Source organism: Theobroma cacao, chromosome 8, assembly GCF_000208745.1.
Source record: "Theobroma cacao cultivar B97-61/B2 chromosome 8, Criollo_cocoa_genome_V2, whole genome shotgun sequence".
NCBI lineage: Eukaryota > Viridiplantae > Streptophyta > Magnoliopsida > Malvales > Malvaceae > Theobroma > Theobroma cacao.
The window spans coordinates 14,796,311-14,817,646 of NC_030857.1; the positions used below are offsets into that span (position 1 = coordinate 14,796,311).

The 21,336-nt window shown below is 35.2% G+C and overlaps 3 protein-coding genes across 3 annotated transcripts; 2 read left to right on the forward strand and 1 right to left on the reverse strand.

Moving 5' to 3' along the window:
* On the forward strand, positions 3,427-7,643 carry LOC18592857. Its single transcript, XM_018126225.1, has 3 exons — positions 3,427-4,087; positions 5,689-5,840; positions 6,698-7,643. The coding sequence occupies exons 1-3, from the start codon at positions 3,841-3,843 to the stop codon at positions 7,373-7,375; spliced, it is 1,077 nt and encodes a 358-aa protein (XP_017981714.1). The 5' UTR covers positions 3,427-3,840; the 3' UTR covers positions 7,376-7,643.
* LOC18592858 (probable serine/threonine-protein kinase At1g09600) lies at positions 8,488-15,497 on the reverse strand. Its single transcript, XM_018125346.1, has 7 exons — positions 14,508-15,497; positions 13,277-13,561; positions 11,979-12,296; positions 10,673-10,900; positions 10,452-10,552; positions 9,716-10,079; positions 8,488-9,034 (listed from the first exon to the last, which is right to left on the reverse strand). The coding sequence occupies exons 1-7, from the start codon at positions 14,916-14,918 to the stop codon at positions 8,837-8,839; spliced, it is 1,905 nt and encodes a 634-aa protein (XP_017980835.1). The 5' UTR covers positions 14,919-15,497; the 3' UTR covers positions 8,488-8,836.
* On the forward strand, positions 17,421-20,962 carry LOC18592859 (11-beta-hydroxysteroid dehydrogenase-like 5). The gene is made up of 6 exons (XM_018125640.1): positions 17,421-17,704; positions 18,022-18,214; positions 18,568-18,653; positions 18,810-18,941; positions 19,444-19,608; positions 20,528-20,962. The coding sequence occupies exons 1-6, from the start codon at positions 17,516-17,518 to the stop codon at positions 20,837-20,839; spliced, it is 1,077 nt and encodes a 358-aa protein (XP_017981129.1). The 5' UTR covers positions 17,421-17,515; the 3' UTR covers positions 20,840-20,962.

The window sequence follows — 21,336 nt, forward strand, 5'->3', positions numbered from 1 at the left end:
TTTATATCTCACAACCTCATTTTTCTCATTTCGTTTTCGCACAAATACCCATTTATATTTCATTGGTTTTATATCATTTGTTATATGGACTACAAGTCTAAAAAATTTCACATTTTGTAAGTGAATTCAATTCCACCTTGATTGTTTCTTTCCACATTGGCCAATCATTTCTATGTCTACATTATTCAATAAATATAAGTTCAAGATCCTTGTTTTTCTTTCAGAATATTGAGTGCTATATTATATACAAAAATATCACTGATTTTATTTAATTTTGGTTCCATCTTTTCCCATCATTACGTAATTTATCGAGATCTCTTCATTTTCCATGATTTCAAGTACCTGAATTTCTTCTAAAATTTTATTAATTATGTCAGGGGCATCTTCTAGAGCTTATATTTCCTCTTTTTGCTAGAGTTTCTATTTCCTTTTTCTGACCATATTGAAAATTTGCTTATTTTCTTTTTCGAGGATTTTATCTTTGGAATCGATTGATTTCTCACATTTCTAGCATGCCTTGCCTAACAAGGACATCAATATAGGAGCATTTGCAGTTGATATATGAGATTTAGTTATTCTCTTTAGGTTAGTAAATACATCTAGCAACTGATTTGCTATTTTTTGTAAATGAATTGTCTTTTGAACTTCAAGTTTACATTAATTTGTGCGATGATCAAAATTAAATAATGATAATATATTCCAAAAAATTTCTTTTTCTAGATGTTTATTCCCCCCCCCCCCTTATGTTGGAAAAACCGTTTCATCAAAATAATAATCGACAAATCTTACCATAAATAAATCTTATGTTATTGGTTCTAGATATTTAATTATAGATGGAAATTTGTATCCAACATATATTTCAACTTATTTTGAGGACCCATCTTAGTGTGTTGTGGTGGAGTAATTGGAACATATGCCGCACATCTAAAAATTGTTATATGAAAAATATTTGGTTCCTTATCAAAAACCAATTGTATAAAGGAAAGTTTATGATAACTCATTGACCTGATGAGTACAAGTACTGTTGTATACAAAATGACACATCCCAAAGCAAAAATTGGGAGTTTAGATTTCATAAGTAATGGCATTGCAATCAATTGAAAGTGTTTAATAAATGATTTTGCTAGACTTTTTTTTTGTATAAATATGAGCAACAGACTATTCAATAGTTATTCCATCTAATATGCAATATTCATTAAAAGCTTGAGATGTAAATTTACTAGCATTGTTAAGAAAAATGTGCTCGCAAATGAATGATTTGGGCGAGTAATCTTGCAAATGTCAAATTGCAAGTTGATAATAAGCACACATGTGACCATCTAGTTGATGCATTGATTAAAATCATAAAATATTTAAATGATCCACACAGTGGATGTTTGGATCCACATGGTGAATGTTTGGATCCATATATTTCACCCTAAATATGTTTAAAAAAAGCAAGAGATTCAGTCTCAACTTTAGCCGATGATGATCTTATAATTAATTTGCCTTTAAAGCAAGCAACACATGAAAATTCATCAGATTGAAAAATCTTCTGGCTTTAAGTGGATGAGCACATGAATTTTCAATAATTTTTTGCATTAGTATTGATCCGAAATTGTCCAACCGGTCATGTCAAACATTAAAATCATTAGTAAATTTCTGGTTCATTATGAGTTTCAATCATTCTAATATTTTTGTAGTACAATCCAATGAACAAAATAGGTAATTTTTCCAACTCATACTTAATAGTCTCTATTTCATTCGTTGTCTCAATATGATATCTATTCAGATGAATATCTTTAAAATATAATAAATTTCTTTGAGACTTCGTAGAAAATAATGCATCCTCCTCTATTATGAAATTTGTTTCTTTGAGTAGTAAAATATTAGCTCTTCTGAAACTTTTAATTAATTTTGTACTACCGGATATTGTGTTGACATTGGTTTCTTTTATTGTTAAGTGAGAAAAATATTTCTTATCTTTAAATATAGTATGTGTGTTATGGCATTGTCTGCTAGACATATATTTGTATCATTAATCTTGGATCCAATTAGATGAATATTATATTTTTCTTCAATAAAATAAAATACATATATAATAAGAAACTTACAAATTAACATTAGATATATAATTTACTAATTAAAACATATAATAAAAATATATCCTTTAAATGTAATGAGAATATATAAAAGTAACTTCATAATAGAGTTATACTAAAATATACTAACAAACTATTAAGAAATTTCATACTTGGATATTTTCATTAACAATCAAATGATCAATTCCTTTTTTAAGGTGGATAAGAAAATTAGGATCTTGATCTGTTATATCAACTTGACCATGGTTAAAATCATATTGGACAAAATTTGCTTTGATATTTTTTTTCCTTTTAGCTTTCAGTGAAAATTGTTTCAACATATAATAGGTATGTGACCAATGGTCTTCTCTTTCATACCACATTAATGACGAAGCATTTTCTATATTTTTTTGTTTTGTACATTTTTGTTTTTTCATTCTTCACCCATTTTTGGTGGATTAAAAGTATCCATGCATCCACTTTTGATGAATTAAATGTATCCATAAGTAGGTTAATAAGTGAACTTATCCATCTACTTTTGGTGGATATCTAACATCTAGTGGGTAAAATTATCTATCCACTTCTAGTGAGTAAATGTATTCTTAGAATTAGAATATTGATTAGTGTAAATTATTAGAACGACCTCTTCCATGTCTATGACCTTAATTATTAAATGATACCACATTCAAGATTCATTATGATTTCAAGTCATTTACCTAATTTGATAAAATTAGAAATCAAAAACCAATTATTAAAATTCATGAATTTGTTAAAACTAGAAATCAAATACTAACTATTGAAATCCTGATTATAGAACCATGCTGATAATGTGTTATGAAATATAAAATAAAAGAATAATTATAAAAAAAAAGAGAATAACTATAAAGAAAGTAGTTAGAGAGAATAAGAAGATCTTATTTAAGTACGTATTTACAAATGAAGTGAGGGGGCTATTTATATGCTAATAACCCATTATTTAAAATTTACAAGGTAAAAATAAGACTTAAGAGATTAAATTGAATGGATTAAATTATAATTTTAATCTAATTAAATTTATATCTAAATCTAATATAATATAATATAATATAATATAATGGATATTCACATATATATTTATAATAAGTTTGACATAGTTTTAATTGAATTTACCTAAATATCATACATTAAACCAAATGAAACACTTTCAATGATAAAATCGAAATCAAATCGATTTTATTACAAATTGAATAAAATAGGATGGTACCATAAGTATAGAATACGATAGCATGTTAATTGGGAATTTTGAAGTAATGAATTAAAATGGAGCAAATCCTTCTAGAATGTGCATATAAATTAACATCACCATCTTCACACTTTCCTCTCCTTGAGTCCGTCCTCAACCAAGAAAGCCAAAGTGGGAGGCGCAGGTTAAGAGTGGAACATTACCCGCCAGCGCACACCGTCCTCACCCCAGACAAGCCAAAGTTGCTAACATGCGCTGACCCTTACTCCACGAATGATCAGCTAGCTAGCCATATAAAACAATTCGGTTAAAGCTAAGCATATTCTCTCTCTCTCTCTCTCTCTCTCTCTCTCTCCATTTCCAGGGAGTCCCTTTCAGTTCTCCCTCTTATTTTCTTTTTCTTTTTCTCCTTCGATGTAATTTTTTTTATTTTTTACATAATAATATCCGTTTGCAGATTTTCTCATCATCATTTTTCCTTTGGGCAAACGGGAACTGTTTGTTTGGGTCCGAGCTCAAAAGGGGAAATCAAGTGGCTGACTTGTCCCTTAGGAACAAATGGATCTGTGGGCAGTCCACTTGAAGAACGGAACTAACTGTGGGAATCCTGCTGCTGGGGCTCTCTTGTTGAACAGGAATTCGATTCCTGAAAGACCCAATTCCTGGAATATTGGAAAATTCGGTGGCTTCGAGATCAGGCCTTCGAGGCGACTCCTTTCCTCATCTGCCCATCCTTCTTTCACCGTTAAAGCCATGGCTAAGAAGAACAATCACGACGATTCCTCTTCCTCTTCTTCTTCTTCTGGTATGCCTGCTATTTTTTGAATTAAAAAATTCTCAGCTTTTGACTTTTTTTTTTGTTGAAACTTGAATGCACCCATATGTTTTATGTTTGATTTTAGTTTATATCGGTGCGTTTCTGAAGCTACTACTTGTTGCTGACACGTGTTTAAGAATGATTGCTTCAAGTATGGGGATCTTGAACAGTAATGGACAGTGACTGACCATTTTGATCGAAGAGAAAGGGTAATGTTAGTTTTGAAATGTTGAAATCAGAGAAGGGTAAAACTCAACAAGATGAGTAATTTGATGTAGGAGGCGTAACTGCAAAATCTTTTTGTTTATTGGGATTCAAATTTGTCTATGAGATATTTATTCTTGCCACAGATAATGCAATTGCATTATATTTTAAGTTATTTAGTCCTGATTTTTGGAGTCTTTTGTTATTCAAGCTTGGATTTCAGTTTTGGTACTGAGTATAGGTTTATAGCTTGTTTTGGTTTAGTTATCCTGGCCTTATACTTCTTTCTGAATGGGGCTTGAATGTTTGTTAATTCAATTTTTGAAGAAAATCAGCTAGTTAACAAAGTGGGACAGCATGTGCCTTTGTTCTGAGTGTCTCCATTTCATAAAAGATGGGCTAGCATTCCACTATATACTGTCTTGCTAAGACCCTGGGCAGGATGAATTGTCCAACAAGGTTTCAACAAGGTTTGTTATCAGTGGGATTTGATGAAATGATTTTCTGAAAAAGGATCTTGATAATGACAATGGGCTTTTGAATTTTATTTTTCTTGCTTGTATGATCTTTCCAAATTAAAGATTGCTATCTTAGATCTCTCTAGCCCTCTACTTGGTTGGTTGCGGTGTGATTGACACCTCATGGGAAAAATACTTGGGAAGCTCCTTTTAGATTTTTGAACCAAATGCTTCCTCCAAGCTGTTTGTTTTATACATTCTGCTTGTGTTTCAAAATCAAGGTGTAAAGTGTTTTCTTGCATATTAGTTTGTATAAAAACCAAGCTGTTTGTTTTATACATTCTGCTTGTGTTTCAAAAACAAGGTGTAAAGTGTTTTCTTGAATGTTAGTTTGTATGAAATTAGACACCGGGCATTTGCTTTTCTTGATGAATCTTAAAGTCACTATCTCTATAATGAATCATGTAGAAATTAGTGTATCAATTCTTTTTCCTTTTTCTTTAGTTTTTCTACCTTTCTTTATATCTTCTAAAATCAGCAAAAGGTCATAAAAATGGAACAAGAGAAAATGTTAGTGAGAAGAGGATTAATAGGGTAGATGAAAAATGAAATAAAACTCAACCCACAACAAAAATTTCCGTTAGACTGTGGATGCTCTTAGAGTGACTTATTAGAGCATAGTTTATGATGGGGGTTCTTAGGAGTTGAGATAGCTTTGTTATTTGTTTATATGGTGCTCAAAACGTTTTACTTGATTTTATCCTTATATTATTCCTGTGGTCCCTCTCTGTTTCTCATCTCTTGTTTCATTGCTTGTTCCAGTTTTAGCTTAGCTGGTGTACGATATTGATACTTAAATTGGCATTTCAGAGTTCCCCTCAACTTGAATTTTACATAGTTTGGGAATGTTTGTGATAATGAATCCAGGAAATGGTGATCAATCTATTCCTGATAGAGACAGTTCAAGAAGAAACAATTCTTCGGACAGCAATGAATCAGATGACTCTGCTTCCCAGAAGTCCCATCATGCAAACACAGACTGGAGAGAGTTCAGAGCTATGTTATATAATAATTACCAGGTGATAATTTTCTCCCCAGAATTATGTACCTGCTTCTCCAATAATTGAGGGGTATAATTATTTGGACAGTTCTTATTTCTTCCCTTCTATCCAGTTTATCATACAGTTTTCTGGTATGGATCTCAAGATCCCCTAGAAAGTTCAATTTCAATAGCTTCCAGTTTATGGCCCTGCTTGGTTGTTGGTCATGACCGGATTACATAGCAAATTTTTTAGATCTTGAATTCCCCAATTGGGACCTTGGAAATATTTGGGGCCAAAGAAAGTAGAAATTTGACTATTTAAATATATATTTTTGTAAATCTTAACAATATTGTGCCCCTCTTTGTTTCTGTCATACAAATGGAGTCTAACTTCTCAAACCTACAGTTGATTTTGGACATGGCTAGAACTACATTAGGATTTCATGAAGCAAAGTTTAACTTTGTACCTTTTACTGCATTGATACTGATGTACTCTAATTTCTTATACCTAAAGTTGAATCTGGTCATATTGGTAAATTCTTTGTTGCTTTATATCACTTTCTGCTTTGGTTATGCTGCATTTGGAAGCCTAATATTTATACTTACTTGTTGGGGTAATAGTAGTTTTTAGTTTCTGTGAGAGTAGATTATGTTTTCATCTATCTTAGCTGGTATTCAGGTTCGATTTCGTTCTTCCTTGCTCCCACAGTAACACCGACAAAGGAATTAGAAAAAAGAAGGTTAACTTTTCCTTTGTTGAGATGTTGGCTATACTCTCCATTCCTCCACGTCAGTTGACTTTTAAGGAACATAAGAAGAGTTACAAGCAACATGTAGAAAGATTTTAAATTCTTGCTTTGTTGAAACACTAAACCTTTATATAACTTTTAACAGGTAGAGACGGCAGAGTCTGATGCTCACAAACAAGGCGGAGCGCCTCATGTGTCAAAACCTCTTGGCTCAAAATGGGCCCATCCTCTTTCAGTGCCTGAGACTGGTTGTGTTCTTGTTGCCACAGAGAAGCTTGATGGAGTTCGCACCTTTGAACGAACAGTCGTTCTCCTTCTGAGATCTGGAACCAGACATCCACAAGAGGGGCCATTTGGTGTTGTAATTAATCGCCCACTTCACAAGAAGATCAAACACATGAAATCCACTAATAATGAATTAACTACTACTTTTTCTGACTGTTCTTTGCACTTTGGGGGGCCTCTTGACGCGAGTATGTTTCTGTTAAAAGTGGGAAAAAAGTCAAAGTTTCCTGGGTTTGAAGAGGTGATTCCTGGCCTCTGTTTTGGTGCTCGAAACAGTTTAGATGAAGCTGCAGAGCTGGTGAAGAGAGGAGTGCTAAAGTCTCAGGATTTCAAGTTCTTTGTTGGTTATGCTGGCTGGCAGCTGGATCAGTTGAGAGAGGAAATTGAATCAGATTATTGGTATGTGGCTGCATGTAGCCCAAATCTGATTTTTGGAGATTCATCTGACTCTTGGTCAGAAAGTTTGTGGAAGGAGATTTTGCAGGAAATGGGTGGTCATTACTCAGAATTGAGCCGGAAGCCTAAGCAAGACATATAGTTACCTACAGGTAACAGGTGATTATAGAACTAAGACGTTAATCCTGATGTATCTTGATGTGTAGGTATTTATGAAACCAAATGTACAGAAAATTAACTAGCTATTTTAGTCAATAGAACTTTTCATTCTTCTTTTCTTATGTTCTCTTTCTATCTCTCTCTGCTTTTGTCCCCTTTTTTCCTTGACGAATCTGCTGGTAGTAATATTTGTAATAATACACCTGTAACTTATTGGCACGAAGCAGTGTAATCAAATTCCTGTTTCAGTATTTCACAATGTAATGAGCTCTTCCTCTTCAAATCAGCATATTAGAGGATGATAAAGAGTTAGTACTTTTTAGCAGAAGAAAGAAAAACTGCAACTTCTTGCTTGCTAGTCCTGCAGAAACAAAGTTATGATGGAGTAAGGGGATGCTTGGAATCTTCCTCGTGCAATAGATGAACAGGGATCCTTTTATTGTAGGGGCTGCAAAAGGCTAATGATGAAGCAGGTTAGCAGAAGTTATGATTGCCGTACTGTCTTGGAATTTTACCCTAACCATTCAGAACTATTTTTCTGCATCTTTGAACGCAATATTAAATTAGCTACAACGAATGCAATTTTGTTCTCAAAGTTATCAATGCATATGTTCTCTGATCTCATCTTTACATTTCTGTTTTCTGGAGAAATTTATCCTGATGGATGCTTAGTGTCTAGAACTATTGGTCCCCTAATGGTCTGAAGTGATCTTTGCTAATCTGGTGATGCAACCATTTCTCTGCATCCACCACTTTGAGTACAACATAAGGTAAACAATGCTTAACGGAAGGTTGATAAATCAATTAGCTACCAAGGCAATGTTCTTCTCCTTGCTTTCATTGATGGGGATGAGAAGTAAATCCAGGTAGTGGTTTGAAATTCTCCTGTTTTTACAATTCTTGGCTTCTTGCAATTGAGATATTCCTGTTTTGAGGGCTTCCATTTTAAGATATCTAATCCGTTGTGTAGTTTCAAATTTAACACTAAAAATACTCGATCTTCACTTTACAGACCATTTAGCTGTTTCTTCTGGCTACGTTCATGCACCTCCTCACAGTTTAGGATAGCATTTTAAGGCTTTATCAAACAGAATGGAAGCCAAAAAAGTATGATATCTTTAGATACAGTGAATCTTGGGAAGAACAATGTACACCGAAGGAAGATTAGCTTCCAATCGAAAACCCCATCCAACTATACAAAGCAAACTCTTGCCAGGTTACATGCCGAAAATTTTGCTCCAACTTTCAAAGAATCTCACAAAATACAAAGTGCTCACGACCCCAATTCAGTATACCATCTCAATCTCAGTCTGTTGTGGCCATAAACAACTAAGATTAGGAGAGGTGCAACTTTGCATTTTGCAGTGAGAACAGTCGGAAAGCTTGCTTGGAGCAAGTTTCTCACTTGTCTCACAAGGAAGCAGGAGCAAAACATCTTTAGTGATCATCGTCCATATATTCCATTATGATGCAGCCTAGTATATACATCGCAATTTTTATCGGTTCCTGACTTCTCAAGACGTGCTTTACGTACAGCCTGCTGGACTTGTCTCTCATGCTCTTTAAGTATATCTTCAATGTTTCCCCCAGGAGGCATCAATGGCCCAGAGCAGTGGATCCTTTTTTTCCTTGCAACATGACCCTGCAATAGCATAGGGAGAGAAAAGTTGAAGAATGTTTAAATATTACAAGAGAAAATCCATCAGTAAAAGGAAAAAGTAAGCAAGAAAGAGAGTATCAGAAAGATATAATGTGGTAAACCAAGTAACTTTACTGAAGATAATCCTATCAGATAGGGGTAAAAAATACAACACAGTTCATAATCTATAGGACCTTATAATCTGCAATCTGTCTTATGATCTCAGTTTATTGTACAAATTTGCTGTATTGAGTTTTGTGAGGTTAATATGCAGATTTATTTTCAAATGATGCTCAGTCCCTCGCAGGTGGACATGAAATGATATGGTCTCTGACTTGGATTCGACCATTTCATTTGAAAACCTACATTTGTAGGACATTTCCATCAGAAAATAAGTATTTGCAGCCTAATGTTATGCATAACTTGTCTGAACATGTCAGATTCTTGCCCTTCACTCCCATGTCCTCAGAACTGAAGTATAATAAGCCTCACATATCTGATGCACAAAATATGATAAGCCTCTAATTATAACTGGTATGTGGTTTAGCAATATAGAATATGAATACATTTGTTCAATGTATGTGATGATGGTTATGATGATCTGACCAAAAAATGATGATGGTTTAGATAATACCAGTAATAGTTAGAAGAAGGAATATAGGCACAAACAGTTAGTTGATTTACCAATCCAGTTTCTTTGTTCGACGCACTATCATCTTTCGTATGAGAAGTTTTATCTGCCTGAGGCCTTAGTGAATTCCGTGTCCTCAACTCGCCACTAGTCTGTGTAGAACCTGCCTTATTCAATGATCGTACTGCACTAGGGTGGACCATTGAAGAAGAGTGAGATAAACCATTCTGCGAAGTGACCTTGTGTGAATCAATTCGGAAGCCAGCGGCACCATCCTCAACATGGTTGTATATAGGACTGGTGCTTGTTCTTGACTGTCCCTGAGCAATGAATTCTGGTGTAGGCTCTCCCTTAAATTCTCTTGAACCTCTTCTAACAGATTCAGGTCCACGCCCCTTTACAGCCTCTGCTCTTTTCCTGAAAGTTACATGAGATTATACAGGATTAATAAGAGGGTCAACAATTTTCCAAAGATGAAAAAGAGAAAAGTATGGCAGATCATCTCATTATTCATGCCTTTTCATTCTTAGGATTTTATCAGCATGGGATAGATGCATCTTAAGACTATATAGTTAAGCCAGTGGTATTGAGATTCGTAGGATATGACACACATACAGGGTATATAATGATAAGGATAAGTTAGCAAGTAAATATATTTTCCTTTGTAACCTGTATTTGGTTTTATGAGCACACGAGTACCTAGCATAGCATGTGTTTGTGCATGCATGGGTTTCATAAAGGGTGAGATCTATTGAAGAGTAACAACGAAGAAGGCCCCAAATAGCATACCTTCTTGCTTCTTCTTCACGACGTCTGGCATCTAGCTCCTTGCTTGGAGGATATTTTGGCAAATTTGATGGATCACAAGGGAAAGGCTCTGTTCCGAAGAACTGAAAAAAAAATGAGCAAAATAGTAAAAATGTATAGTAAATTCGAAGTGATGATTCAAGCAATCTATCCAACAGTGTAGCACAAGGTTAAAATTCACATCAAGCTGGTTGTCCAAATACCTCACTTCTAAGGGCTGAAGCAGCGGATCCTCGATCCTGTGGTTCCATAGCAAGGAGTTTATCAACAAGAGACAAAGCCAAACAAGGGAAGTTTCTGAAAGTGTCAGCAACACAGCGCTTGTAAGGTTGTTGAGGTTTGAAACTAGTCGCCTGTGGCAGTTTTATTTTCTGCCAGTACTCCTCAGAGGGCGAACCACAGAGCTTAAAAATCTTATGCATTTGCTCCACCTGGAAATTATCAGAAAATGCGAAAAAATGTAATCACCAAAGAAACATTGAAAATTATGAATAGATATATGAATCTTTTAGGAAAACTAATTTATCTAAAGAAACTACTTCTAACTAGGATAAGTACACTCTTATCAACTAACCCTTAATTTCAAACTAGAAGGGTCAGCTACATGAATCCTTTTCTCTCCATTCAACTCAATCTAAGCTATACTTCTTGACAGACTAAAAACCTTGTCTACTCCAACCGCTATAATCTTTATCCTAGCTCTAACTTTCTTTGTTTCTCTCCTCACAACACATCACTCTTATCTACTAGAGCCTCACTAGGTTAAACGCATGGTTAGTGGGAATAACTTCTTTGAGTAGATAAGCAGCACAACCATCAATATGCGAGCACAGGACCTAAAGAAATGGATGCTCCAAAAAATGATCTTAGGTGATGGTTTTAAACGGTGTGCATTAGTGTTATACACACTCAATAGCCTTGTCTAACACAAAGTTGTAGGATAAACCCAGACAGAAAAGTTGAAAATAAGTACATGGAAACTAAAAGAAAAGAAAGTAAGTCATGATGGAGTGTGGTCAGTGGAAGTTGGTTGATATTGAACTGTTATGATTTCAGTCAAGGTTGTTTCCACAGCTCAAGATCAGTAGTTCAGAAATGGGGTTTTTCATCAAAACATTGGAGACAGTTCCACTTTTCTGCATTCTAGGCTTTTGACATTTAAGCAATAACTAAAGCAACCCAAGATATTCATATTAAGTATTAAAGAAGCAAGCTAACGAATACACACTATTCTATTTATCTATTTATTATCACTATAGTGATTCTTTGCAGGTAATTGCAAAGACACAGAAAATTTTGACACATCTATTGTCCTCAAAGCAAAGGTTGTTATTATCATTCTCTCATATAATTTCTTTCCTTTTATTGTAAGCCCGGCACCTTTTTCTTTGTACTCTTGCAGTCTGTTAGCACTCTTCTTCAGAAGAGACAAAAAGCAAATTGAAAGCGCATTTGCGGCAATATGAAGAATCAGTTTTTGCAGTCATATTCAAACAAATGAGAGAGTACCTCTGTTCTTCCAGGCATAATAGGCTTCCCAGCAAACAATTCTGCAAGGATGCATCCAGCACTCCACAAATCTATAGCAACTCCATATTCAGTGGCCCCAAACAAAAGCTCAGGCGCCCTGTACCATAGAGTTACAACACGACTTGTTAGTGGCTGCTTTTGATCAGGCTGAAAAAAGGTCGCCAGACCAAAATCTGCAATTTTGAGAACTCCACTGTTGTCAATCAGAAGATTTGAACCCTTGATGTCTCTGTGCAGGACACCACGGCTATGGCAGTGTTCAAGGCCACGAAGCAGTTGTTGCATGTAACATTTAATCTACAGTAAAATCACAAATGCCTCTTATAAGACCAACAGCAGATATAACATAAGTAAGATGCTTTATGAGCATTGTGAAAAATGAGAGAATAAACCAAAGGCTGTAATGAGAATTAGCAGATTACTACTTCCTTATATGAAGTGTACAGATTATGAGCCATGCTTAGCGCATGCATACTGAAGTCCCCATAAAATTAACACTGATCTGGCATTGCTTGATCGGTAGATTAAATCATGTAATCTTGTTGCCTTCCTGAAGTGAATTTAATTTAAGGAAAAAAAAAAAAGAGAGAAGAAGGAAAGACAAAGTAGGAAAATGTTTATGTTTCATAAGCCCACAACATTTCCAGATTACAGATAAGCTGAATTAAACATTGTCATGATTGCCATACAACCACATATTATACCTGAAATAAGTAATAAATAGAGTATGGCTGCTTCTATACTCTGCAGGTGGCTACGGTTAATTTGTGACTTCATGATGACTTGTTTACAGCTTGATAAAGTAGACTATGTTTATAACAATTGGAATCTTTTCACTGGCCTGGCCTACAATTGTAGGGAGATAGTGGTCAATGTTGATTTATTGCAACATTGAGCTTACGAGGAGGTCTTGAGGCATCACGTCCTTGCTTGGGATTTATTTTACTGGTGTTTTAACCATTGCTTGGGATGGGATTTTCATTATTCATCATGAATTCCTTGGTTGTGCCCATCTCTGCTTTACCTCTAAGATTATCTAAGGCATAGTCTTGGCCTTAAATTATATTGTGGGCTCCCCATTTTAGGCGCATGGGCACTATTTGATATTGTTGATGTACTGTGTTGCAGTATTTATTGTATTCTGGTTTATTACCAGTCAGGTGTTTGTTATTTGAAGGGATGGCCATTTGGCCTATCCTTCCACTGTACTTCAGTGATTTAAATCAATGAAAAAACCACTTTGGCTGGCCAAAAAAAAAAAATAGAGAAGCAGGTACCTGTGGTTCAGTAAACTTGATGCCAGGAGTTGCTGCAAGCCCAGCAAGGTCATGTTCCATGTATTCAAAAACAAGGTACAAGCTGCCGGACATCCTTGAAGTGACTAGACCCTCAAGCTTCATAACATTTGGATGGTCAAGCTTCCGTAAAATAATGATTTCCCTAGCCATAAAACGGACACTTTCTGCATCCATATTAACAAACCGAACCTTCTTCATGGCAACAAATTTTCCAGTTTCAAGGTCATGGGCCTTATATACACTGCTATAAGTTCCTTGTCCAACCTGCATACACAACTTACTACATCAGCAAAGCCACAAAAATCATGTAAAGCCCCAGCTAGTTTAACATTTAGATGATACAAATTTGTAGCAAACAAGAGAAGCCAAGATATGTGCTCTAACAGTTATACATGAACCTAAAAACAATTTGCAGAAACAAAGATGATTTGAACATACAAAAGCAAAACTTCTAAAAAACTGAGACTATTCCATTATCAGCTGGCATCAGATGCTATGCTCTACCAACAATTACTGTGATGCATCCTTTGTATTTATCAGCTAATCAGCAAGATTGAAGCCCTTGTAATATGTCAATTGTTGCACTTAAAATTGGATGGACATAATAGAATTCAAAACAAAAGGAGAGAGGAATTAATTTCAAACGTATGTGTGTATCAATGACTCTACAGATCTGTATGTAGAATCATGTGAGGAAGTTTAGGAGAGCAAAGTCAGATTGATATAGGCTTTCTTCTTCATTATATTAAACTAACATGAATACATGCATAAAGATGCTCATCTGTAAGTGACCAGTACCAAAATTTTGCTGACAATATGTAACTTTTTAGCATTGCACCAGAGAATTTCCCAGCCCATCACTTCAACATATTTAGCACTTTTAAAGAGAAACAGTAATCCAATTATTCACGCCTGCAGCATACGAAAAATTTTCCTGTATTATCATCTTTCATATATTACTCAGCTGAATATGAGGGCACATTAATGTCTTTGAGATGAATGAACATGCGAGTGATCAGAAGAATGAACATCAAAGCCTTAATATAACTATGATATTTATGTATGAAGCTGTAAAAGAACCTCAAATGCCATGAAGAAACTACAAAGCTCAAGATAGTTGATCTAATACCACTAGATAAGAACCAAATTAAAGTCAAGAAAAAGCAAAAATTGAACTGATTATAAAGAGGCATGTGATGAGGCTAATTACTTTATCTAACTTCTCAAACGATTCCACCCGCCGAGGCAGCCATCCTTTAACAGCTTCTCCTGCAACTGAAGCTAACCATGATGGCCATCCGGCAGCAACTAGCTCCCCTTCAGCCCCACGAGGGGTGCTAACTATACGAACCATCTGCGGGAACACCCCTGCCCCCATATCCACCGACGACAATCTTTGATGACCATTCTGGGGCCGTTCGACAATAAACGTTTTCGATGCAAGGCGCCTTACGGAGCCATCATTGCCACCTCTACCAACTGAAAGCTCTTCTTTCTTTGAGGGTGCAGGAGCAAACAGTTGCATTGATGCCTTGTTGCTGTTGCTGTTGAAGTCTTTCTCGTTGTCATTTATCTCGTCAATATTCTCTTCTGAGGCTCCTTTTGAGCAAATGCAGCCCATAATCTCTCCTCAACAATCCCTTTGTTTTTGGAAAGAGCTATGCTACAAAAACGTGCAAAAGACCACCATGCATTAAACAACAGGGAAACCCTGAATAAATCCTGGGATTCCCGGCTTCACCATTCTTTTTCAAATCCCAACCTCACAAGATTGTTAATCAACCATTCTCAGTCTCACCAAGCATTGAAAACCCTTTCCTGAAAATCAAATTTGTGAATTTTTTTTTCTATGTGAAACACCCCCAATCCAAATTAGTACCAATCAAAATCTGAGAAATTGGAGAATGATCCGCAGGGGAAAAATTTAAAACTTGGTTACAAATATCTAATGATGGAAGACAAATGAGAAAATGGGCGGTAGAGAGAAACTGAAGTTTCAAATGCCTGAGGGAAAAGAATGAAAACCCAGAGCAAAATTCCCAGGAAAGAACACAAAAGCTATCTAAAGAAAGAAAAGGAACAAGCTGTAAGAGAAAGAAAACTTGTTCAATGCTGGAATAGCAAAAAATGGAAGCTTTTTGTTTATCCTGGAACAGAATGGACAATGAAGGACAGGGAGGACATTGTTGAAAACCCAAAGATAAAAACAAAAAAAAAACAAGAAAAGAGAAAGTGGGTGAGAGAGGGATAGAAAGAAATGCAGACAGTTTTGTGAGAAGGGCTCCTACAATTGCGAGAAACCAAAGATTTTTTTGGGGATATGAGAGAGAGAGAGAGAGACAGTAAGTAGTGCAGTTTCTTGTTTCTCTGTGGTTTGCTGTCTCAGTTTTTCACTCTCCCAAGTTGATCATGTTTGTTTGTTACTCTCCTTGGGTGGAGGGAAAGCTAACTGAAGAAAACACAAGGCAAAATCTTCAACTCAAGCGTTGAGCAAAGCCCAGACGTGCGGTGCAGTATCGAGTGGTTATGGTGTTGGGTCCATGTTACGCCACCTACCAGAGGATGACTCCTGAGTTTCCAGTTATGGAGATCCATATCCACTTTCTCCTCTCCCATCCTATGAATTCATCATTGCCGCCAAATTCTACTCCAATTGAAAATAGTTTGTAAAGATTAGGTGCAAATATATATATATATATATATATATATATATATATATATAAATTAAAATATTACTTTATGTTATATTGATATATATATATTTTTTAATTCCGTTCGTGGAATGCAAAATAATAATGGAATTATAATTATATGACCTATGTTTTGGAGCTGATAAAGAATAATAAATAGATTTGATGTCTTCGAATCATAGTGTAAATATAAGATATTAATAGTTGTATGGGTAAACATAAACATAATACGATTAATTAATTGTATTATATTTATATTTATTTGTGTTAGGATTTTAAATATCTATATACATAAATACGTTTAATAAATGTGTATAACTTGACAAGGTTAATATATTTATTAAATGTATCAAGGTAAATTTTATACACGCGATATAATTAACACAATTAAAATAAATACAACTTGTTTACATGATTAATACAATTGATATAATTAACATGATAAAAATGATTAAATTAAAATATTTATAATTAAATATAATTATATTATTCAAATTTATAATAAAAAATTATAAATATTATAATATTTATCAAATATAATAAAATTTAATATCAATAAATCTTAATCATTTTAAAACTATCAGTATTTATAGGAATCAAATTATAGCTGTTTATAAAATGTATCTATACGATACATGAACACCACTAAATAAATGAATAATAAAAAAGTTACGGGTTATAGGAGTGCTTGATAACACGATTAACTAATTATGTTTCAGAAGAGTCTTAAATGAGTTAAGTAGGTTCGACACGATTAAGATACGATTTTTTCATAGTTTAACCGCATTAGCATAATTAATATATAAAATATAATTTACTTAAACTCAAATCTACTTGAATCCGTATTATATTCATGTCGTATTGTCCTATCATATACAAAATTGCCAAGAAAGTAACTACAACCCTTACTTTTCAACTGTCTTTTGAAGGATTTAAGAGATGACACCACTCCATCACTTATATCACCCATTATCATATATGCTAAATGATCCTTAGAAGTGATAATCATTTGAAAAAATCATCAACAAGAACTTGCTTCAATAGCAAGAAATATCAATAAGAACTAGCATTGCAAAAAGTTGACAACTCATAACGGTTTAAACCTAGCAATCATGTTCATGTGTATGATTTTAGAGGAGTGCATTTATGGAGGTGGTTTTGCTGGATCCTTATATACGGTGCTGCCTGTTTTTTGGCAGCTTGGTCCCCTGTGTTTTGCTTCTATGGAATTCTCCAAATACCCAAAGATTCACGAGTGGGTTTTGTTACCACAAAAGAACAAAAGCAGCCTCGGTTTTGCTGAATGTAATGCAACAACAACAATCCAAAACTCCCTTCCATTTGTCACACCAGTAGCAAGTCACCCATGTCACGTACACAACACGTGTTTTCTCAACGCTTACTGCATGTGAAAGTTGCGGTGTTCATCTTATCACTCATCATTGCTTTTCATTTCTTCTTCAGTTACCAATCTTTCTTTCCAATTAAGTCGTATACATTCAACATTGGTACTCGTGGAGTGGTGAACATGATGGATTTGATCGACTCTTTTCTGAATTTTTTGGTGCCACCTGCAAGCATGGTGATTCTGTTCTTTGCATGGCCAGCCTTGTGCTTTGTCCGTGCATGTGAATGGCTTTACAACACCTTGTACACTGAGAATAGTATCCAAGACAAAGTGGTTATAATCACTGGTGCATCTTCTGGCATTGGAGAGGTAATTATATGTTAAACCTCTCCTTAATTTCTACTTTGGACATTGGAAGCATGCACCAACTATTGAACCAAATGCAGGGTGCAAGCCTTTTACAGCTTTAAGTTAACATCAATATTAGGTGCATGTATTCCTTTGTCACCTTATCAGTCTGTTGCTAGTTCATCAACAGTGTTATAGCTTTGTATTCCTCAATTTTCTGGATTCATAGTTAGTGTTTTATGCCATAAGTTATGCCTACTTCATCCTTATCATCATCAAGACCAAAATCATGGGAGTAGTGCTTAACTTGTTACAAAAATGGTTATTTCTAACTGCAGCAAATTGCATATGAATATGCGAGGAGGAGGGCGAACCTTGTGTTGGTTGCAAGGAGAGAACATCGACTTCGAGGTATCAGTGAGAAAGCAAGACATATCGGTGCAAAGAATGTCATCATAATTGCTGCAGATGTTGTGAAGGAAGATGATTGTAGGAGATTTGTTACTGAAACCATAAACTTCTATGGCCGTGGTGAGTCCCATTTTCCATTGAGTTAGATGACTGGCTAAAGGCAATTAATTTCACCATTTGTGTGAAGGAATGTCCATCTGTTCTGCCAAATTCATATCCTCTTTAAATTTAGTAAATAATTGCTGCCAAGTTCTATACTCAATACTCTTATTTTTGAACCTATATCTGTACATTATGTGTATATGTTGCATAAAAGCCCATCTTTCCCCTTTTCAAAAGGACCTTTGGTTTTGTGATCTAAATCAGGATTTATAGAACACATGTAATAGTAACTTAAGATTCTTTATGTTCAAATTGATGCTATTAAGAAGTTTCCTTGTGTTTTACTTCTGACTTCTTATCCAATCTCACAGTGGATCATCTGGTGAATGCTGTGAGTTTGGGACATACATTCTACTTTGAGGAAGTTACAGACACCTCGGTGTTTCCCCATCTGTTGGTAAGGTTCATAGGTCACATGAGTATAATCTTGAGGAGATGGTTTTTTTCCCCAATGGTTTTGAGTTTCTTTCTGAACTACTGTTACGGATTTCGCGGTCTGGTTAAATTTCTTAGCAGTAATACAATACCTTAGTATCGATCTACTAACTCTCAGGACATAAACTTTTGGGGAAATGTTTATCCAACATTTGTTGCTCTTCCCCACCTACATCAAAGCAACGGCCGAATCATCATGAATGCATCAGTTGAGAACTGGTTACCATTGCCAAGAATGAGTTTGTATGCTGTGAGTATATGTAGATTTAGTTCAGTTCAGCATTCTTATTATTTTAGCTTGTGGACAAGTTGATTCTGTTTCCTGTGGCATTCAGATGCAAATATCAAATTCTAATAATTTTGTTTGGATAAGATGCAAGATATCAAATTCATATTGACCCATAGTTCTTGGAAGATTCATGAAAATTGTAATCAGAACTTCCATAGCTATGGTCTTTGGTATACAGAATGCTATAGCTGACAATGCAATGGACAGATACATTTGCATGAACATTTCATTGGATGCCAATGCCATTTCAATTCTCATGAACTATTTAAGTTTTATGCAGGAAGACAAATCAAGTAATTGATGCATTAGTTCAACTCTAATTCATTCATGGTTTTCCTCATGCTCTGCCTTTTTTCCTTAATTTTTACATGAATAATTGTTTTCTTAGTATATAAAAACAATAAAGTAGACTATTTGTTTGTTTTTATGTACCACTCCAACTCCTTCCTTCCAACTGTGCTAGGCTGCAAAAGCTGCACTCGTAAATTTCTACGAGACTCTCAGATTTGAAGTAAATAATGAGGTTGGAATAACAATTGCAACACATGGTTGGATCGGAGGTGAAATGACAAGAGGAAAGTTTATGCTAGAAGAGGGAGCAGAGATGCAGTGGAAAGAGAAACGAGAAGTAAGTCTCAAATAGCTGCAATATCTTTTAAGAAACTGTTCATTTTCGAGATTGAATTATTCTTCAATAAACATACACGGTCTCTTGCACATCGACTTGAGTATTTCGGAAGTTCACATAAATTGTAACATACTTATAGATACCAAAGTTTCCTGCTGTACTGTTTGCATTGAACTCATACCTAAATAAATGTTAAAATGGAATAAACCTATACCATTATTTCTAGACCTTCATGAAGATTCTGAAATCTCTGTCTCCCCAACTTTGGAAGTAAGAATAAAAAACACATTTTTTTCTTATAATTCTTTACACCTAAAGTCATAGCTGATTATTGACACATAACTCAAGACTGAACTGTGATGATGAATTCATTGTGTTGAAGGCAATGTTCAAATAGATATCAGCAATGTAGAATTTAGTAAAAGTAGAGTGGGAACCGTAGCATTTCTCGGTTTGAAACGCATAAGGAGAAAAAGAAACATGGGGGGTGTAGTAGAGTGTACTTTGGGGAAGGAGAAAGAGAAAGAGTAGTTGAACATGTGAAAATCTTGTGGTTGTAGAGAAATTTAAGCCCAATTGACCAGGTGTTTTCCAAGACTAATGAATTAACAATAAGAGTCTTCTCAGTATTAAATTAACTGCCATACTTGAATCCGCTGTCCTGAGTGCTGAACACGTTCTGAATAATGTTGTCTGGAAGGAAACTTGTAGTATCAGGTTATCTGTTCCATTATTTCAGAACTTAAAATTCAAAACATCCAAACGATATTCATGAAGCCAATCATCGTTGTGTAGTTGATGCCTAACTACAGTTCCAACAACAATCTATAAGAATGATATATATATCTGCTCTGCCTTGTGAGTCTAGGTGTAGGACATTGTTACAAATTGGGCAGTGATATAAATAACTTTGTTTCAGATAGCAGTTAGTGCTGGGGCAGTGGAAGAGTTTGCCAGGCTGATCGTATCAGGGGCTTGCCGGGGCGATGCTTATGTGAAGTACCCCAGTTGGCATGACACTTTCCTCCTCTATAGGGCCTTTGCACCCAATGTACTTAACTGGATGCTTCGACTTCTCCTCTCAGTTCACGGTACAAGGAGAACTTCCATGATGGGTGTTGGGAGACAGCTACCCGTAGACGCTGCCAGATACGTATCAGAGAGTACCTCTCCTATGAAGCTTCCTACTGGTCCCATAACTTTCTCCCAGCCGCAGCAGAAGATGGAGTAGCTGCATGCATATCTTGCATCTTTTAGAACTTTCTTGCCTTTTTGTTTGTACGGATAATTTGTTCATTACTTTTGGATTTCGAATTATTGGCACATGTTTGATAAGAATAAGTGTTCTGTTCAGGAACTTGGCCAGTAATCAAGCAGAATAATGTAAACTAATAGAGCTCTTAAGCCCCCTTCAGAATAGATAATTGATTCCTTATCCTCATTCAATTCAAATTAAGTATACTTTAATGCATAAAGCAGCAATGTTTGTACATGTGAAGCCACTTTCAGATGGGAAGCTTCTCCCTGGACCCTTGCATATATAACCTCTTCTTGGTCACAGGAGCACCAAGTTGTAGCAACCCAAGTAAACCCTTCTTTCTTCTAGAAATTCGTTCTCGCCTTTTTTTAGTTGTCTACTTGGTAATGGATATGGTTTACTTTTGACTTTCAACCTTCCGGGACATTGAATTTGAAAAGTAAGTGGGGTTCCTAATTTGCAACTTGTGT

What these genes read in the sequence shown, in the direction of transcription:
- LOC18592859 (XM_018125640.1), top strand. Translation starts at nt 17,516, where the DNA reads ATGATGGATTTGATCGACTCTTTTCTGAATTTTTTGGTGCCACCTGCA. An exon ending in CAAGAATGAGTTTGTATGCT is followed by an intron (nt 18,942 to 19,443) that starts GTGAGTATATGT and finishes CAACTGTGCTAG; the next exon opens with GCTGCAAAAGCTGCACTCGT. An exon ending in AGTGGAAAGAGAAACGAGAA is followed by an intron (nt 19,609 to 20,527) that starts GTAAGTCTCAAA and finishes ACTTTGTTTCAG; the next exon opens with ATAGCAGTTAGTGCTGGGGC.
- LOC18592857 (XM_018126225.1), top strand. Translation starts at nt 3,841, where the DNA reads ATGGATCTGTGGGCAGTCCACTTGAAGAACGGAACTAACTGTGGGAAT. An exon ending in TTCCTCTTCTTCTTCTTCTG is followed by an intron (nt 4,088 to 5,688) that starts GTATGCCTGCTA and finishes TAATGAATCCAG; the next exon opens with GAAATGGTGATCAATCTATT. An exon ending in TGTTATATAATAATTACCAG is followed by an intron (nt 5,841 to 6,697) that starts GTGATAATTTTC and finishes AACTTTTAACAG; the next exon opens with GTAGAGACGGCAGAGTCTGA.
- LOC18592858 (XM_018125346.1), bottom strand. Translation starts at nt 14,918, where the DNA reads ATGGGCTGCATTTGCTCAAAAGGAGCCTCAGAAGAGAATATTGACGAG. An exon ending in TTATGCCTGGAAGAACAGAG is followed by an intron (nt 10,901 to 11,978) that starts GTACTCTCTCAT and finishes GATAATTTCCAG; the next exon opens with GTGGAGCAAATGCATAAGAT. An exon ending in CTTCAGCCCTTAGAAGTGAG is followed by an intron (nt 10,553 to 10,672) that starts GTATTTGGACAA and finishes TTTTTTTTTCAG; the next exon opens with TTCTTCGGAACAGAGCCTTT.